Source organism: Topomyia yanbarensis, chromosome 2, assembly GCF_030247195.1.
Source record: "Topomyia yanbarensis strain Yona2022 chromosome 2, ASM3024719v1, whole genome shotgun sequence".
NCBI classification, from domain to species: Eukaryota; Metazoa; Arthropoda; class Insecta; order Diptera; family Culicidae; genus Topomyia; species Topomyia yanbarensis.
Genome location: NC_080671.1, coordinates 21,067,482 through 21,085,572, shown reverse-complemented (window position 1 = coordinate 21,085,572; position 18,091 = coordinate 21,067,482). Strand labels below are relative to the sequence as shown.

The 18,091-nt window shown below is 41.6% G+C and overlaps 1 protein-coding gene across 9 annotated transcripts; it reads right to left on the bottom strand.

Moving 5' to 3' along the window:
• Positions 1 to 2,774: 2,774 nt before the first annotated feature.
• LOC131679224 (uncharacterized) lies at positions 2,775 to 17,568 on the bottom strand. Of its 9 annotated transcripts, none has more exons than XM_058959897.1 (5): positions 17,294 to 17,494; positions 17,121 to 17,226; positions 16,092 to 17,044; positions 3,883 to 3,930; positions 2,775 to 3,309 (listed from the first exon to the last, which is right to left on the bottom strand). In XM_058959897.1, the coding sequence occupies exons 2-5, from the start codon at positions 17,198 to 17,200 to the stop codon at positions 2,822 to 2,824; spliced, it is 1,569 nt and encodes a 522-aa protein (XP_058815880.1). In that variant the 5' UTR covers positions 17,201 to 17,226; positions 17,294 to 17,494; the 3' UTR covers positions 2,775 to 2,821. The 9 variants fall into 9 exon arrangements, with proteins under 9 accessions (XP_058815880.1, XP_058815878.1, XP_058815879.1 ...); XM_058959895.1 differs by having other exon boundaries at positions 3,210 to 3,930; positions 17,121 to 17,253; positions 17,349 to 17,406; positions 17,461 to 17,568; XM_058959896.1 differs by having other exon boundaries at positions 3,210 to 3,930; positions 17,121 to 17,253; positions 17,353 to 17,406; positions 17,461 to 17,568.
• Positions 17,569 to 18,091: the final 523 nt, after the last annotated feature.

Genomic DNA, 18,091 nt, shown 5'->3' with positions numbered 1-18,091 from the left:
TATAGTTGCGCTCCCTTTTATATTTCAAATGCTTAATTTTCAGCATAGAGAATCCGTGAAATAGATTAAATTTTAGTTTTTAGGGATTCAGCATTTTGGATTGCCGGAACTTCCAGCTGACGAAAATTCGGAAAATTTAGGTGACTTTCAGCGAAAAAACATTGATATGTGGTGCTCCCAAATATTTTCAAATAGTGGTTCAAGAATCAACGAAGCCTTCTTGTATTTGATTTAGTTATTTTTCATATTGTCTGGATAAATCTGGACAAAATCTCTGAAATCTGGATCAGACAAAAATAAATCTGTATGTCTGGACGTCGCTTAAAAATCTGGAGGAATCCAGAGAAATCTGGAAGGTTGGCATCCCTGGCTGCACTGGCGAAATCTGTCCGTTTAAATAGTCGATGATGACTTCATTTATAGAAGCGTAGCACGCTAGGTACACCAATCCGTCGTACAGGGCTTGGGAAGCGCTATCTTCTGTGTGTTAATACGCGATATTTTGACAAGGTTGTATATTATTTATTTTTTTAATGCTATGATATCAAAAATCTTTGGTTTAATCTATTGGAATCTATTCTTAGAAGTATTTCGGGGCGATTTGTGCAAAAAATTTGAAAATTTATCGTGAGATGGCTGAATTATATGCGTTTAAAATTGGACCACTTTTCGTTACATACCATTTTTGTAGAATTTGCAGAGTGCACCCCCATATCGAAAACAAAGACGTAATCCTACGTCAATATTTCAACATTGTAACCTCCTAGTTTTAAGATATTCAAAATGTAAAAACAAAAGAATTTGGCACCGCCAAGCTAACGCATTTGTGCCTATCAAATAAACGAAATGAAAAAAAAAAAATTCAAAAATGTGTTACTTATATTTGTCATTTGCCTCTTTTACTGGTTAAAAGAAGTATTAACCCTATATGCGGGGTTAGGACACGAACACAGGTGAGTTGCGTATAAAGCCAACTACTACTTTGCGAAACAGGCAAAAAAAAGTTCGCAAAATTTCGGCGAAATTTGCGAATTTAAACGAAATTTTCCTTAAAGTTTCGTTTCGCACAGTTTGCGAAAAATTTCGTTTCATTTCGTTTCGTTCCGACATTTTGCGAAAAAATAAAATTTCGCCCACCCTCAATTTTAATGCTTGTAGGAACAGAATGGCAACACGCCTGCAGGACGGATACCTTCTAGTTGATGTTCTATATAGTAAAAAATACAGACACTTTATACACAGACTGGCGGAGACAAAAACAGTAAAACTGGCAACCGTGAATATTTACTGGCATCACGGAAGATCCCATACTAATAATAATTTTATTCTTAATTCAACCCGCTTTGGCTTCTATTCTTTTGCTTGGTTAACTGTCAAAGATGGTATTCCATTGTGGCTAAAACTATTATCAAGTAAGACAGTGTCAAACTCTGACTTGATAACATTTTTTTTAAATTAGAAATCATGGTGAAGATTTAAAGGTTAGTAATATTTATGTAGGTACTTGAGCTCTATCGATGCATGTAGCGAAAGAAATTTTTTATTCTTCATTTGATTTGATGACTCAATTGTTGGTGCATTGCATTAAGCTTAAATCCAAAAAATAGCAATGCGGATGCTAAAATTATTCTCGAAATTAACTCTGAATACTACTTAACTCTGAATATTACTTCTTATCACGCACTGTCCATTACGGCGCCATAGGAATCATCTCTGGAATGACCAAACCAAGGACAAGTCCCACAATTATATTTTTTCAATTCTTTTACAGTCGTGATTCGTTGGTTGGACCACACCTCTGTCCAACTAACAAATTTGATTCGTTAGTTGGACCGACTAACAGATGTCAAAAACTCTCCAAAAAAGAAGTTAGTAGTGTAATTGCATCTATTCACATCTCTAATAATTGTCAGATTGATTGTCAAAGTAAATTTGACATAAGATTTTGACATTCAGATGCTTTTTAGTTGGACAATGGTCCTACTAGCGGAGGTCCAACTAAAAAGCCGTCCAGTTAAAGTGTCCAACTAGCGAATCACGACTGTATTTGATAAGGAACGTTAGCGTTAGCTTAGATGTGTCAATTTCTGTGTTATACATTTAAAATTTCTTTAAAACTAGTGATCACACATAATTTTTTTTAATGGTGAAGCTGATCAAATTTTACAGTTTTCTAAACGCTAAAAAACAAAGGATACCTTTAGATATTCAAGAGACCCAATTTCAACATCCATATTAGTATAATTCTATAACAATGCAAATACAGAAACTTATTGCTGGAACATATCCACGGATAACTAGATTTCTTAGAAAAAGACAAACTCGACCCTTTCTGCATCTTTTTTCCTAATTTTACCTTACTATGATCCACTTGAATGAACTTATACATAATATGTTGCACAAAATATATGGTTTACTTGAGGCAAAATTATGTCGAGTTTAAATAACCACCGTTGGGTTTCCGATATAATAAAACATAAAATATTAGAACAAAAATCTTAGCCTCACCTTTCTGACACGTGATAAGTGTCGTCGGCAATGAACCGAACTCCGTGGATAGTTGAGTTAAATAAATAATCCTTGACAATGTCTACAAATCGCATTGCGGCTAAATATGTGTTCTATCCAAAGCAGCGAACCAATTCGAAAGAAGGTTGAAAAACAAATAAATCGTGGTACGCACTTCAGACCGCATGTTCGGAATGCAAATTAGGGCTTTTGGGATATATGAATCAGATTTCTTTTTATCGTTCCGATACGTGATAAGCGGTCGATTTGACAGGGAACAAGTGTTTTATTAGCTATAATCACAACAGGGTAATTAATTATTCAGCGATTTGCGATTGAATCCGACAATGTACTGTTCGATTATCTGCGACAGCATATCGGTGAGACGGGAGCGGAATGTTTCATCCAGTTCGAATGATTTCAAACACAGCAGCACTTTCGCTTCGCCCTCGCGGATGAACTTATCGAAGGATTCGGACGAACTCATCAGTGGTTTGACCAGGTCCGTCGGAATTAAAATCTGAAGACTGAAAAGACAACTTTCGATTAGTCCTGCTAGGTGATAATGCTCGCAGGAGGCATTGAATTCGTTGCGTGGAAGAATTTGCTCGATATCCAAGTGACGGTCAGTCACGAGTTCGGACAGCGCGGAGTAGTAGGCGTTAAGTAGCGCATCCAGATGCTTGGCACGAAAGTCACTGTTGCTACCCAACATAATGACCGTAAGGACATCCAGCGCGGGCGGCGCGTAGCGTGATAGTTGAAAATCCAAAAGAATACTGGAAACCGGAATCGGCAATCCTGCGTAAATAAAAACTAGGATGTGAAACTCTCAAGATGGCAAGATGTAGGTGTCGACTAGGTCAGCCAACAAATCCGCCATCAAAAATCGATAGTTGTCACAGGAATCCCATGCCTTCGTACTCAGTGCAGAAATAGAATTTTCCATTAAATTTTCAAACGATATCGGAATGGGACATTCCTTGCAATTCGAAACCAATTCAGTCGGAAGCAGTGTCAAATGTCGAAACAGAATACTATCAATCAGACCAGCCAATTTGTACTCCTCGCAGGATTTTTCGAAGTGTTCAGCAGGAAAACTTCGCTCTACGTCGATCTGGAACCATTCTAGTTCTCGTTTCAAAAACTGGTAATACATTTGAATCATTCGTTCCAGATAGACCGTTCGGAACGCGCTGGTCGTGGTGGTGTTCAACAGGGACATTACATCGTATGCCGGCGGGGAGTAACGGGCAATTTGGAAGTCAATCATAATGCAATCCGAAGGCACGATTCCTGCTCGAAGGCAGATGTTAGAAAAATCGAACGGATCCGGCCGAATGATGGAAGACCGTTTGCGGCGACGTCGCTCACCAGAAGCACACTGCTGTTGTTGACCGTCAGCACCACCCTCGGGCAAACCTGAAATGAGAGAGAGAAAACGCGCATGCGCGGTTAGTACGAGAGAAGAATGTTTGATTGATGTGCGTGCGGGCTGTTTATAATGCGCAATTGTAAGGTTCCATGATGTTGGAGTAATACGCCGATTTACACGTGGAACTATAGAAAATATATTAAGCATGTTTTGAGATAAAAATGAAAAACTTCTTTTTATGCAGATAGCGTCGTGGCCTGGTTCAAAAAATGTTTCGAAGGTTAGGACATCGTTCTGTAATTGACGACAATGACGGAGCAATTTATTTGAACTAACGAGTGACAGTGATATCTGTTTGGTTGAGAAAGTTGCCATAATGGATGGATGGTGCAATATTGCACAATATGAAGAAACTGAAGCATAATTCATATTGCCATCGTTCACAATTACAAGAGATGCTACCCGGCAGATATAAAACCTGCTTTGTTTTCTCTATCGATACATTTCACATGATTATTAACATTAAGATAATAATTTTTGTGATCGTTATATATTTTAACATTATAAGGATGTTGAAACATACTTTTCATCAAATCAAGAATGTTGAGATTCCAAATATGCTGCACTGGTTTTCATTTTTCGGATTAGATATTTTACCATGACAACACAAATAAGCTCGAGTGTTCCATCTTGATAGTTTTATCTGTTTTGTAGTAATTTCTCGAATTGCGCGTATATCGGTTGACTGAGAGTGTTGACTTAAAGGTACACCACTGTAGAATTTTTCAAAAATCAAATATTTTTTATTGGTCTAAATTGTGCTTTGAAAATGATATACCAAAAAACCACAGGCGACGATGATTGCTAAAATTTGAATTCTGCCGCAACGCCTCTTAAGTATACCCCGAGCGTATTGAAAACTTTAACCACGTTTTTCTTTTTTTGATCTGGCCGGAAACGTAGCTCGAATGAATGATTTTTGGTCGTTTTTATAGGATATTCAAAATCGTTTTCTTTTGCGACGTACGTAGAATTTTATTATTTCATTGGTTAATTTTTTTTAATAAGCTATTTGTGTCGATTTTTCTGACATTTTCAGCGTTTTTTTTTTACTAAAATGAGCGTCATTTCGCAAAAATCCAAATATCGAAAAAAAGATCCTATGTACATCACTATTGTTATAATAAACCGAAAAAACTTTAGTTTAAAGCTCTAGGTTTAAAATTACGGGAGATGGGTTTCCGGCCGTGGACCCCATCCAAAAGGAGACGTTGACGGTAAAAGGCTGCACAGCCGCCATCTTGTGACAAAATTACTCGAAAAAAAAATATATTTATGCTTCACAACTAGTACTGTTACGGATTATCTTACCGCTCCTAACGAGATCTCTCGGTCAGTCTAGCTAACACATTCGTGGAGTGGTGTGGGTAAAGATAGACGGGCAATAGATATGATTGCGATCTGTCAAATACGATTGCACTAGGTAGAAACGCTTTATCTTCCCAGTCAGTAAAACGTGGCAGTTAATTAAAATTAGTTTGTCTTAAATTTTATATTTAATTTATATTGAATTTCATTAATCACTGCAGTGTGTACAACTAAAACTTATACCTATAGTTATGATTATAAAGTTCATACATTTTCCCGTACTACTCGGTGAAAGTGTGGCGTAGAAAAGTTTGTACACTTTTCTCTGCATAGTCAAAGGGAAAGGCCCGCACACGAAAGCATTGATGCCGGTCGTGACGTAAACGAACCGCATTCATTGTCGTCGTTTGTGATAAAAAATATGGAATAGATTAAAAGTATTAAAAAGTGTAAAATAAGGAAAGAGAAGCTGTACCGCTCGCGTCTGGTGGATGTACTGGGGCAGTATTTTTTTGTCATGTTACTGCTTTGCTTACAGACTGCCGTACAGCGTCCCGCACTAGCGAACAACAGCAGCGTCGAAAGAGAAATGAGAATGTAGGCAGAAACATTACAGCCGCAGAAAAGGTAAGCATTTTGCATCCTTGGGTTTTGCCACTACTTGGGTTCTTGTTTGTCCGGCGAACCCTTATTGTCAGGGCGGCCTAGGCGCTTCTATCAGAATTTCAGACTTCCGTACACAAACAAAAAAAGATAAACAAACAAAATAAATTAATAAATTTACCGACTTTTATTTTCTCCTTCTCCTCACGCTGCTGTTGCTACGTTTGTGGACGGAAAGGCGGGTTGTCTCTTCCGACCGGCCGGGACTGCAACAGCCGCGTTCTCCTTCGGTTTTCGTTGGCTGCTCCGGCAGCGATCCTTTGCGATTAACTAGGGAGGTGAGCTTGGCTCATTTGTTGGAACCTCCCTAGCGACGTTGACGACGAATCGCCGGATCATCTACTCGCCGTAAACGATCCCGGAAGTCACCGCAGTGCACTTCCCAGGGGGAACCTTTGTCCGCCCTGCTTCGTTCTCCTTGACGATTAGCTGTAGAGGAGAGCTTGGCTCATTTGACTTATCCTCTACAGCGAGAACGGTCGGTGATTCGATTCCTTAACGTTTAGCTGGGGTAGCGAAAACACTCCTTTTCGTTTAGCTTACTTCTTGATGGCAAATCGACATCGTAATTCTCACTGGTGCTCGAACCACGGGCCGGCACTTTTCGATGGTCTTATCTTGCCGTCACACGTGCGCACTGAAAAGTTTTTCTAGTGGCGGAAAACTATCTTACAAAAACTTGTTAACGGACGTCTGGTAATCGCCATGGTTCGTCACTAACTGAAATTTTTACGATGGCCGCCTTCTCCACGCCACCAAAACAAATACCAAAAATGCACCGCCACATAGCTGTCATCGCTATGGTACAGCATAGTCAGCCCACTTTTGCTGCGAAAGGAGAGCGGTATTCTAACTAAACCCTATGCTATTTATTTACAAATATAAAACAAAAATTATCTAACCTATCTGCGCGAACAAAACTGTTCACAAACGCGAAAATGAATAAAAATTTACAACTAAATGTGAACGATATCGAACAGCGATGAGCATAATTTTGTGTAAACAAATACACTCTATGGAGTGTATACACAAAAACAGGTATATTTCTACCCAGTGCTAAATTGTTACCCTGACGAGTTACATTATACAGTAGACTGCCCAGAAAAATTATGAATTTTTGAAAACTCAACCGGCCCATCCCTGAGTCGATTCCTGGTCCCACCAGGAGTATTTGTTCCAAATTTGAAGCAAATCGGACAAGTCTAGCTACCGGACCAACGTGTCTGAAGTTTATATGGGATTTTTCGACAATTTACATGGATAAAACCCACTAGCTCGCATTTTCGCCGCTAGATGGCACTATACGCATCGTATTATCACTGTAAGTGAAAATAAGAAAGATAATTTAATTGTCTACAACTTTGTCGAAGACTGCTAGTCAATCCGGCTTTGTTGAAAGAAGTTAATAAACTTTTAACGAAGTGATGTCTGAGTCAGTTTTGCATGGGGCGTAGCAGTGCATGGTTGTGTATTAGTACTCGATTTCCACAAACTATACATTTTTGTGAAATAATGGTTAGATTTAGCTGAATAGTATGCTCAGAGGAAACGTAATACATTTTAGTTCCACCTGTGACCGCATAGAGGGCGCCAACACTAACTTTTGATAGAAGAGAGATAGAATATTGAGATGTTCGGAAGAATTACTGAAAAAGCCTGTTCTACAACTTTGTTGAAGACACCTAATTTCTATCTCCGTTGAAAACTTAGTGTTGGCGCCTAGGGGCAGATCACTTGTGATGCATTTTTAAAAATCAGCGAAATTAAATGCATTTATTTCCATCAAAATAGAAATTCATAATGTATTTTGCGTTGCGTGCAATGTTTTTGCGTTGCGTGCAATGTTGTTTGCGTTGCGTGTAAGACGTCAAAACCCTACAGAAAAACTAGCCCTACATTTAACAAAACGTCGAATAAAGTGGATCAGCGTAGGACGTTTGTTAAACAAACTTTTTTGCGAGGGAGTGCAAAGCTGATGCAAAAATGGAAATTAAATGCATTTTTTTCAATTTGATGCAAATTTGTTATACATTCTTAAAGTGATCTGCTCCTAGGTTGGCGCCCTCTATGAGGTAACATCTGGAACTAAAATGTTCTAACCAAAACATCACTCGTATGATTTACTATAATTCTTTTGAACATGCTATTGAGCTAAACCCAACCATTATTTCACGAAATCATTTAGTTCGTGAGAATCGAGTATTGATACACAACCATGCATTGCTAGGCCCCATGCAAAACTGACTCAGACATCACTTCGTTAAAAGTTTAATAACTTCTTTCAGCAAAGCCGGATTGATTAGCAGTCTTCGACAAAGTTGTAGCCAATTAAATTGTCTTTCTTATTTTCACTTACAGTGATAATACGATGCATATAGGGCCACCTAGCGGCCAAAATGCGAGCTAGTGGGTTTTCTCAATGTAAATTGTCGAAAAATCCCATACAAACTTCAGGCACGTTCGTCCGGTACCTAGACTTGTCCGATTTGCTTCAAATTTTTTAGCAAATACTCCTGGTGGGACTAGGAATCGACTCAGGGGTGGGCAGATAGGGGTTATTTTTTTCTTGTCACTCTATTATACAGTCGTGATTCGCTGGTTGGACACTTTTTAACTAGACCGCTTTTTAGTTGGACCTCCGCTAGTTGGACCATTGTCCAACTAAAAAGCATCTGAACGCCAAAATCTCATGTCAAATTTTCATTGACAATCAATCTGACAAAATTTTGAGATGTGAATAGATGGATTTACACTGCCAAGATCTCCTTCGCGATCATCCATAAATGACGTAGCATTATATGGGGGAGGGGGAGCTTTTAATGTTGTGATGATGTGTGACGAAAGGGGAGTAGGGGGTCATATCATGCTACGTAGCTTTTTTAAAGGGGAATAAGGGTTGACGACAATCTTACCCGTTTCATCTAACATCGTTTTTTTAATTTTGTTAATTTTAAAGTTTTTGACATTTGTCAGTCGGTCCAATTAGCGAATCAAATTCGTTAGTTGGACAAGGCCGTGGCCCAACCAGCCAATCACGACTGTATAATGGGAAACTCTTTGACCCAGAACTAGCACCAGCACCAAGCTAGCGCCGGCACCAGGGGACGTTTGACGAGTTTAACGACGTCAAAATGGTATCATATTACAAAAATTACATTCAATGGTCAAATGAAAGTAGGTGGCTACACGAGATGTAAAGGCCAGGCTCACTACAAGACCATCGATGCCGAGACAAACCCCACCACCACTCAAAGAAGCGAGTATCGGTATCGGGAGAAATTCCGTCGCCGGGGAACTCTCAGTCTGAGTAAAGTGAATTCACCTACGGGAACTATCCGAGTAGATAACGGCAAAGCTGGGATCTAAATAGCTCACGGAAATCGGAACTGAATGATTTATGGTAATCGGGAGTTAAATGGCTTGCGATAATTTACCACTAGAGAATAACCGAGAAAAGTGGCTAATTCTCTCAAGTACGCTAAGGATTGAAGCGACGTAATAGATGGAAAACATGACGGAAAGAAAGAGAAAAATCGAGCGCTAAACAGATGGATCAAGCGAGACTATTCATATGAGAAAGCAGCGAGGACAATTAACACAGTGGCAAGGATTATGCCGAACATCGGAGGAGCAAGATACCTCTCCTGGCGTGTGTCTCATCCTCAATTCTGAGGTATAGCGTTCCGGCACTGTGTGCTGTGCTGAACCGGATGAGGTTGACAAGCACGTTTCGCCTAATGACTGGTCGTGTCGCGAGTGCGTACATAACATTTGCATCATTCTGTCTGAAGATGTGTAATGCTACCAGCGGAGAAATACACGTAACGCAAGGATACTGGTCCGAGCGGACTCTTTGGCTAAGTGGCAGCAAGAGGGAGACAACGCGGAGAAAGGAAGGTGGACCCACCAACTCATCCCAAATGTGTCTGCTTGGGTACATAGAAAGCATGGAGAGGTGAACTTACATTTGACGAAGTTTTTGTTCGGGCACGCATGCTTTCGATTTAGACACGTTTCGGCACCCCTTTTCTCGGAGTGTGTGGGCGTGCAAGAGACACCTGAACACATGGTATTTGAATGCGCTAGGTTCGAAGAAGTTCGAAGAGGTATGCCTGGTGTGACAGTAGACAATATCGTCAAAGAGATGTGCCACGATGAGCATATCTGGGACGATGTCAAAAGAGTGGTTGCAAGCATACTCTCCAAGCTGCAGAGGAAGTGTCGAAGGAACCAACAAAGCAGCGCCATCGGTTAGAGCGCCGTCGTGAAAGCACAAATCAGGTTTCGGGAGAAATCCTGCCGCCGGGAAACTCTCCAACAATATAAACTGGGTTCACCACCGGTGACCATTTGAGTAGTACGCGACGTAGCACTGGGTTCGGGTCGTCGGGACGCAAGCGAGCCGGACGTCATGCTTCATCGAAATCGCCGAACCGACCTCAACACCCTACCGTATAGCTCGTGGGTAGGCTAGATCTACCGCCGGGGCTTAGACCGAATAGACCGCCAGTGAACCGGAAGCTACGCTCCATCCGGAATCGCTGGATGAACATCAGCACCTACTGCCTGGCCCGTTGAGTAGGTTAGGTCGACCGCCGGGGACTAGATCGAGTAGATCGGGACGAAGAAAGGGAACTAAATGGCTCACGGAAACGAACATCGGTATCTACCGCTCGATTTCGGGAGAACCTCTCTCGCAGGGGAATTCATCGTCGGTGTAGGCTAGATCCATCGTTGAGGACTAGACCGAAAAGTACGCGAAAAAGTCGGGAGCTCAATGAATAAATGGTGCTGGATGGTACAAGAAGGGAATTGCGGTTCTGAATGACACATTAGAGCCGAAGTTTTGTATTTATTAACAACAATTTTTTTCGGATAACAAATTATTGCAGCTGACAAAGTCAAAAACGAAGCAAAATACTTTATACCGAGGCTGGTTTAGTACTATAAATGTAGATAGTTAGGTCATCACATTAAAAAGAAATCTGTCACAACGTTGGAAAATATTTGTATCCTACAAAATTTTGCAAAATGTTTATATTATGACTATTACTAAAAAATGTTAAAACCCTGCTTTCCCCTGAAGATGAAGAGATTTCCTTCGAAACATTGCACGCTACTTCAAGAGGATTCTCTCCATAGTAAATACACTTTTCAGTATTCCTTCTGCAGAAGTCATCCACATATTCCTCACAACATTTTCCACACCGTGAATGGTAGGCGAACCTGATATCCATGCTGACGTTGCAAGATAAAAGAAACGCAGCGAAGATTACACGAAATGAGTGTGATTTGACGCAAACTTTTTTTTTATCCCGGCTGAGAGCAATTACATAAATTCCTGTAGCTAGCGGCAGTAAAAAATTCTGATTACTTAGGGAACTTTGATCCGAAAGAAGATCGGATACGGTCGAACCCAGTTCAATGTGTTTGATTTTAAACGGAATCTCGGAGTCTTTGATGGCGAATCTTGTTCGACATCCATTTTAGGATAATTTGGGTCATTCCAGGGGAATTAATTTATGTACGGACCTAGAGCCAGACGCATAGTGAAAACTGTAGAATGTGAAGGAAGAGACAAAAATCATGAGGAAAATAATTTGAAAGACAAATCTGAATAAAAGAATAAAGGTCACCTGTCCGCAATTTATTTTCTTAGGAACTGGAACAAAGAATGTGTGAAAAACTTTGTGTGACCACAAAAGCATCGTAAGGGAAGAGCACTAAGTCTCGACCCACAGTTAAATTAGAGTAGGTTCTATACACATAAAAACCCCTCCCCGAAGTAATACAGTAAGATAGTGCCGGGAATGAGTCAGGTTCTAGGCAAGAGCAATGGTTTTGAACGGGTCGGGTGGCAGCTCAAACCCGTTTCCTGAGACGTTAAGTTTTGTACATTTTTTCCTGCCTTCTCAAGGCTTTTTTGAAAGTTTTTTTGCTTTTTAAAGAAAAAAAACATACACATTAAAGAAAAGATTGGTATAAACCACTTTTGCGCGTGAAGGGCTCAGAATCTATAACTAAACTAGTTAAGGAATTTGCGTTTCGACTTCGTCTCATCAGAATCCGATAGGACTAAGCTAGTGCGTGATGTCCCGCAAGAAAAGAAGTTCGGATTAAGCTGATGATAATAAGTCATGTCACTAAGTTAGTGTCGGATTCTGATTAGAGGAACTCGAAACGCCTCTCCAATAACTAATTTAGGTACAGTTTTTGAGGCCTGAGCCCACGCAAATGTGGTTTAAAACAATTTTCTCCTTGGTGGATAAAAAATTGGTTTTTACCTATATTTTATCCGCTAAGGAGAATTGCTTTGTGATAAAAAATTGTTAAGTTAGTACGTGACATTACAGAAAAATCTTTGAATTATTTGTACGAAATCATCAATCGATTTTTTTTTTCAATTGTAAATATTTTAATCTTAGGGTCATTCGCTTCTTTTTGCGAGTTAGAAAAATTTGTAACCCCATGTACGAAAACGAACCCTGGTGAACTGTGTACAAGGAAATCGATTTACCAACTACGCTATGCCAGCCTCTCACTATTTGATGATTTGATGATGTAATACTTCTTCTCTTCTCGGACATCACAAACGTCCGCACTTATCGCAGTGCGAATATAGATTCGGACCACCACCTGGTTGCAGTATGCTTACGCTCAAAACTTTCGACAGTGCATAGCTCTCGTCGAAGCCGAACGCTGCGGCTAAACATCGAGCGGCTACAAGATGGCAGAGTGGCTCAAGAATACGCGCAGCAGCTGGAAGTGGCACTACCAACGGAAGAGCAGCTAGGCGCAGTTGCCCTTGAAGATGGCTGGAGAGATATCCGATCCGCCATAGGTAGCACCGCAGCCACTGCACTAGGTACGGTGGGCCCGGACCGAAGAAGCGACTGGTACGACGGCGAATGCGAGCAGTTAGTCGAAGAGAAGAATGCAGCATGGGCGAGAATGCTGCAACACCGCACGAGGGCGAACGAGGCGCGATATAAACAGGCACGGAACAGGCAGAACTCGGTTTTCCGCACCAAAAAGCGCCAGCAGGAAGACCGAGATCGCGAAGCGATGGAGCAGCTGTACCGCGCTAAAAACACACGGAAATTCTATGAGAAGTTGAACCGCTCGAGCAGGGGCCACGCACCACAGGCCGACATGTGCAGAGATACAAACGGGAATCTTCTCACGGACCAGTGTGAGGTGATCCAGAGGTGGCGGCAGCACTACGAAGAACACCTGAACGGCGATGCAGCAGACGACGAGGATGGCACGGTAACGCACCTGGGAGCACGCGCGGAAGACATTACGCTACCGGCTCCGGATCTCCAAGAAATCCAGGAGGAGATCAGCCGGCTCAAAAATAATAAAGCCGCTGGGGTTGACCAAATACCAAGCGAGCTACTAAAACACGGTGGCGAGCCACTGGCTAAAGCGCTGCACTGGGTGATTACCAAGATTTGGGAGGAGGAGATTTTACCGGAGGAGTGGATGGAAGGTGTCGTGTGTCCTATCTACAAAAAGGGTGACAAGCTGGATTGCTGTAATTACCGAGCAATCACCCTGCTGAACGCCGCCTACAAGGTACTCTCCCAAATACTATGCCGTCGACTATCACCAATTGCAAGAGAGTTCGTGGGGCAGTACCAGGCGGGTTTCATGAGCGAAAGATCTACCACGGACCAGGTGTTCGCTCTTCGTCAAGTACTGCAGAAATGCCGCGAGTACAATGTGCCCACACATCATTTGTTCATCGACTTCAAAGCCGCATACGACACTATCGATCGAGATCAGCTATGGCAGATTATGCACGAGTACAGATTCCCGGACAAACTGACGCGATTAGTGAAGGCGACGATGGATCGGGTGATGTGCGTAGTACGTGTCTCAGGGACGCTCTCGAGTCCCTTCGAATCACGCAGAGGGTTACGGCAAGGTGATGGTCTCTCGTGTCTGTTATTCAACATCGCGCTGGAAGGTGTAATAAGAAGAGCAGGGATCGACACGAGTGGTACGATTTTCATAAAGTCCGTTCAGCTACTTGGCTTCGCCGATGACGTTGATATTATTGCACGAAACTTTGAGAAGATGGAGGAAGCCTACATCAGACTGAAAAGAGAAGCCAAGCGCGTCGGACTTGCCATCAACACGTCGAAAACAAAGTACATGATAGGAAGAGGTTCACGAGAAGAGAATGAGAACCGCCCGCTTCGAGTTTGCATCGGTGGCGACGAAATCGAGGTGGTTGAAGAGTTCGTGTACTTGGGCTCACTGGTGACCGCCGACAATGATACCAGCAGAGAGATTCGTAGACGCATCGTGGCAGGAAATCGTGCTTACTTTGGCCTCCGCATGACACTTCGGTCGAACAGAATTCGCCGTCGTACGAAGTTGACCATCTACAAGACGCTGATTAGACCGGTAGTTCTCTACGGGCACGAGACCTGGACCATGGTCGTGGAGGACCAACGCGCACTTGGTGTCTTCGAACGGAAAGTGCTGCGTACCATCTACGGTGGAGTGCAGATGGAAGACGGCACATGGAGACGGCGAATGAACCATGAGTTGCATCAGCTGTTGGGGGAGCCGCCCATCTGTCATACCGCGAAAATCGGACGACTACGGTGGGCCGGGCACGTAGCCAGAATGTCGGACAATAGCCCGGTGAAAACGATTCTCAATTGCAATCCCACCGGTACAAGAAGACGTGGCGCGCAGCGAGCACGATGGATCGACCAGGTGGAAGACGATTTGCGGACCCTTCGCAGACTGCGTGTCTGGCGACGCGCGGCCATGGACCGAGTGGAATGGAGGAATCTTTTGTATACGGCACAGGCCACTTCGGCCTTAACCTGTTAATAAATAAATAAAATACTTCAATTGCTGAATACAACGAATCTTATGTCACAATTATAGAAAAATCAAGCTATGGGAAATCATAGGCTTATTTGCTTGTTTTGCTTCAGATGATTATATTGCCTCAGGTTCCCCTATGTATACTATAATCTCAGTACGAAATTTTGACCTTCTGTTTTATGTTATACAAGAGACAGATGATTCTTACCGTGTGCTAAGTAGGAGTATTACCAAGCTAGTAAAATAAGCTTACTAGCTATTGAATGGATTATATACACTCAAGTCGCTTTTTACGTGGAAAATACATATAAGGTCAAGAACAAATGATGGAAAAAATTAGGTAAGGAATTTGTGTTTCGATGTTGTCTCATCGAAATCTGAAACTAACTTAGTGGCAGAACTAAGCTAGCGCCGCGCCGCGCCGCGCTGCTAGCTCCAAAAAGCTCCTTTTTTGTTGCGTTCAAATTAACGAAACGAAAAATTACATTGAAAAATAATAGTGTTCAAAGCGTTAAAAGCGACTTGAGAGTAAACAAGAATGGGGTAGATAAATAGTTTTGTTTATTTGGATTACTAAGAAATTATTTTAATATAATAAAAACATCTATAATAATGTATACTTCCAAGACTACATGACATAAGATCTGTAACATTTTTGTCTCTGGAGAAACCTAAACCTCTTTTGTCCTGCAAGTTGTAAATTCTATATATATGATGGTATGATACAGTGAACAGATATAACAGACAATAACAAGATAGTTACACACGTAAGTACGATTTCGCCATTTTTTTTATTAAGCTAACGCCGTCAACACATAATTGTCCACAATTTGCATTATAATGTCACTAATCCGAAACCGATAGTCCGCGTATCGTTCGAACCCATTGATGACGGCCTTAACGAAAACTTCCGGCTTTCGCGACTCATCGAACCAATCGGCGCCGGCGGCCATCTCATAGCAATCGGGCTTTGGTGGCCAGTGAAAGTACATGCAACTCTCAATCAGCCCGGCCAGATGGTATTCCCGACACGACTGAAGGAATACTGCCTTGGGCAAGATTTCCTCCACGTTCAATGAGCAATACTGCGTTAAAAGTGACCTTAATGCGTCATAGTAAATATTTTTCCAAGATTCGAGGTGTTGATCACGGTACGTACTGAGAGTGGATATCATGATAAGCGACATCACGTCGTACGCCGGCGGAGCTAAACGAGAAAACTGATAGTCGACAAGTACCACATCCACGGGCACTAGAAGGGAGCATGTTAGTTGCGGTGTGAGCTCATCGTCAAGCGTTTTGTTAGTACCGTTTGTGAGACAATTACCTGCATCGCTGTTTGTTCGGGATTTGTTCGTTGTTTCTTCGTACTTAAACATTAGGTTGTTATTCCATAGATCACCGTGATTGAACACGTTCCTGTACACGGTTGAGGGTTTAGCAAAGTCGTAAATTTTTCTAATCACTTGTGGAAATTTTTCTAAGATAAAATCTAGTCGGTCGGAGTGTTTGTATTTATCTATACGTTTTATCAACTCGCACAGAGCCTTGATTGCATTTTCTAGATTTGTCTTACGGACGTATGTATCGTCATCAATGTAGACATTTTCGTTCAGATGACCGGAATATAGCTTCGTAATTGGCTGCTTGGTGCGTTCCTCTAGAACCAAGGAAGCTGCATGCAGTTTAGCTACTGACTTAAGCGCAACTTCGAGGTGGGCATAATCAAGCAGGCTTTTGTTATTTTTCACCATGCGGTAACCTTCGGCTTGAAGGTTTTCAGAAACGAGCAAAGAATCATTTTTGGTAAGATAGGCTCTAGGAGCGAATGGCTTGGTTCCAATTGTTACGTCCTGCAGTCGGGGTATTAGATGAGTGTAGAGTTGAATCTCCTTTTTGAAACAACCCATTTCTCGTACGTATTCGGCTAATTTTGGCACTTGTTCGGGTAAAATCTTCATAAAGAAGCTCAAGTATTCTTCTTCGGCATACTCTTCTTCCTCTTCCGAATAGTGAACCATTTTCTCCCTCAACACCACATTCAGAAAGTAATGATCTCCGAGGTAACCAATTGGCTCTTCACTTATGCGTTTCACGTGGTATGAAAGCACTCGAAATTTAGCGTTGTACTTGTCACGTTTTTCCTGTAGATATCGTTTCACTATCGAATCAACGTCTTCTTCCGTTAGACCAAGCGCGGCGGGATCCATAACAAAACGCGTTTCGCACGACTGGAAACTGCAATTAGACTGACCGGTGGGATGCTGTTCCGTGTGATACCTTTATAAAAGGGGAAAATACCATCAAACGGTGATAAGATAAAAATAATATATCGTAAAATTTTAAATATGCATACGCTTGTGCGGTACCGCGACTTTTCGTTAGCGAAGACACACATGGAACCCTATAAATGCTCGGCTCTCTCGTTTCAATCATCGTCTCGCTGTTCAGTCAACCTAGAACTGTAGAAAAACCTTGCGTGTTGACAGCTGTAGAAGCATCCAGTTTACGAAAGTGTGACATAATTACCATCTCATAGCGAATATTTAACACGATTAAGGCAATATAACGGATTTCACTATACCTACGTAGATTTTATGAATCACAGAATATAGGAACCAGCACGATCTAAAGTCACAGCACTGGAAAACAAAACGTTTTCAATTTATCACCTATATTTCAAACAATATTAGGACCTTCAACTGAACAGTTCCGCTGTCTTGCGTGTTGCTCGCACTACTAGTCTGTCTGTGTTTAGCTTGCGCCCACCAGCACCAACTTTCTATCAACGATTGAATCACCAACATGTGTGAATTTGCTTTGTTTTTATAATTCTGTTTCGTAAGATTGCTTGTCTTTTCGCTCACGTGGCGCACGCAGGTACATCATTCTCTAATGGCAAGAGAGTAGTGAAAAATTGACAGGCTCGTAGTACGGCGTCTCAATGGACAGCGAGTCGAAATATTCAGTGAATAAAATGTTGAAACCTGCCCTGGGATAATTATTTATATTTCTCTTGTGACAGAGACGTGACAGCCAAAATCAAACATTGGACAAAATGTTCGCTACTATACCATGACCAGCGCAAACTCAAACCATGCTTGCGATTTGATAATTTTATGCTGATTCATTGCATTGTCGCAAGAGCATTTCTCACATAGCAATTCATACAGTAATGCCTTGATTTTGTCAGCATTTCATGTAAATTTAATCGAGACATCTGTCTGAGTCTGGTGACGAGTGATAGGACTTGATGATAAGCATTGATGAATAAAACAGATACTAGTAGTCCTAAGTGGCGTCCTTAAGAAACATATGTATGATTTG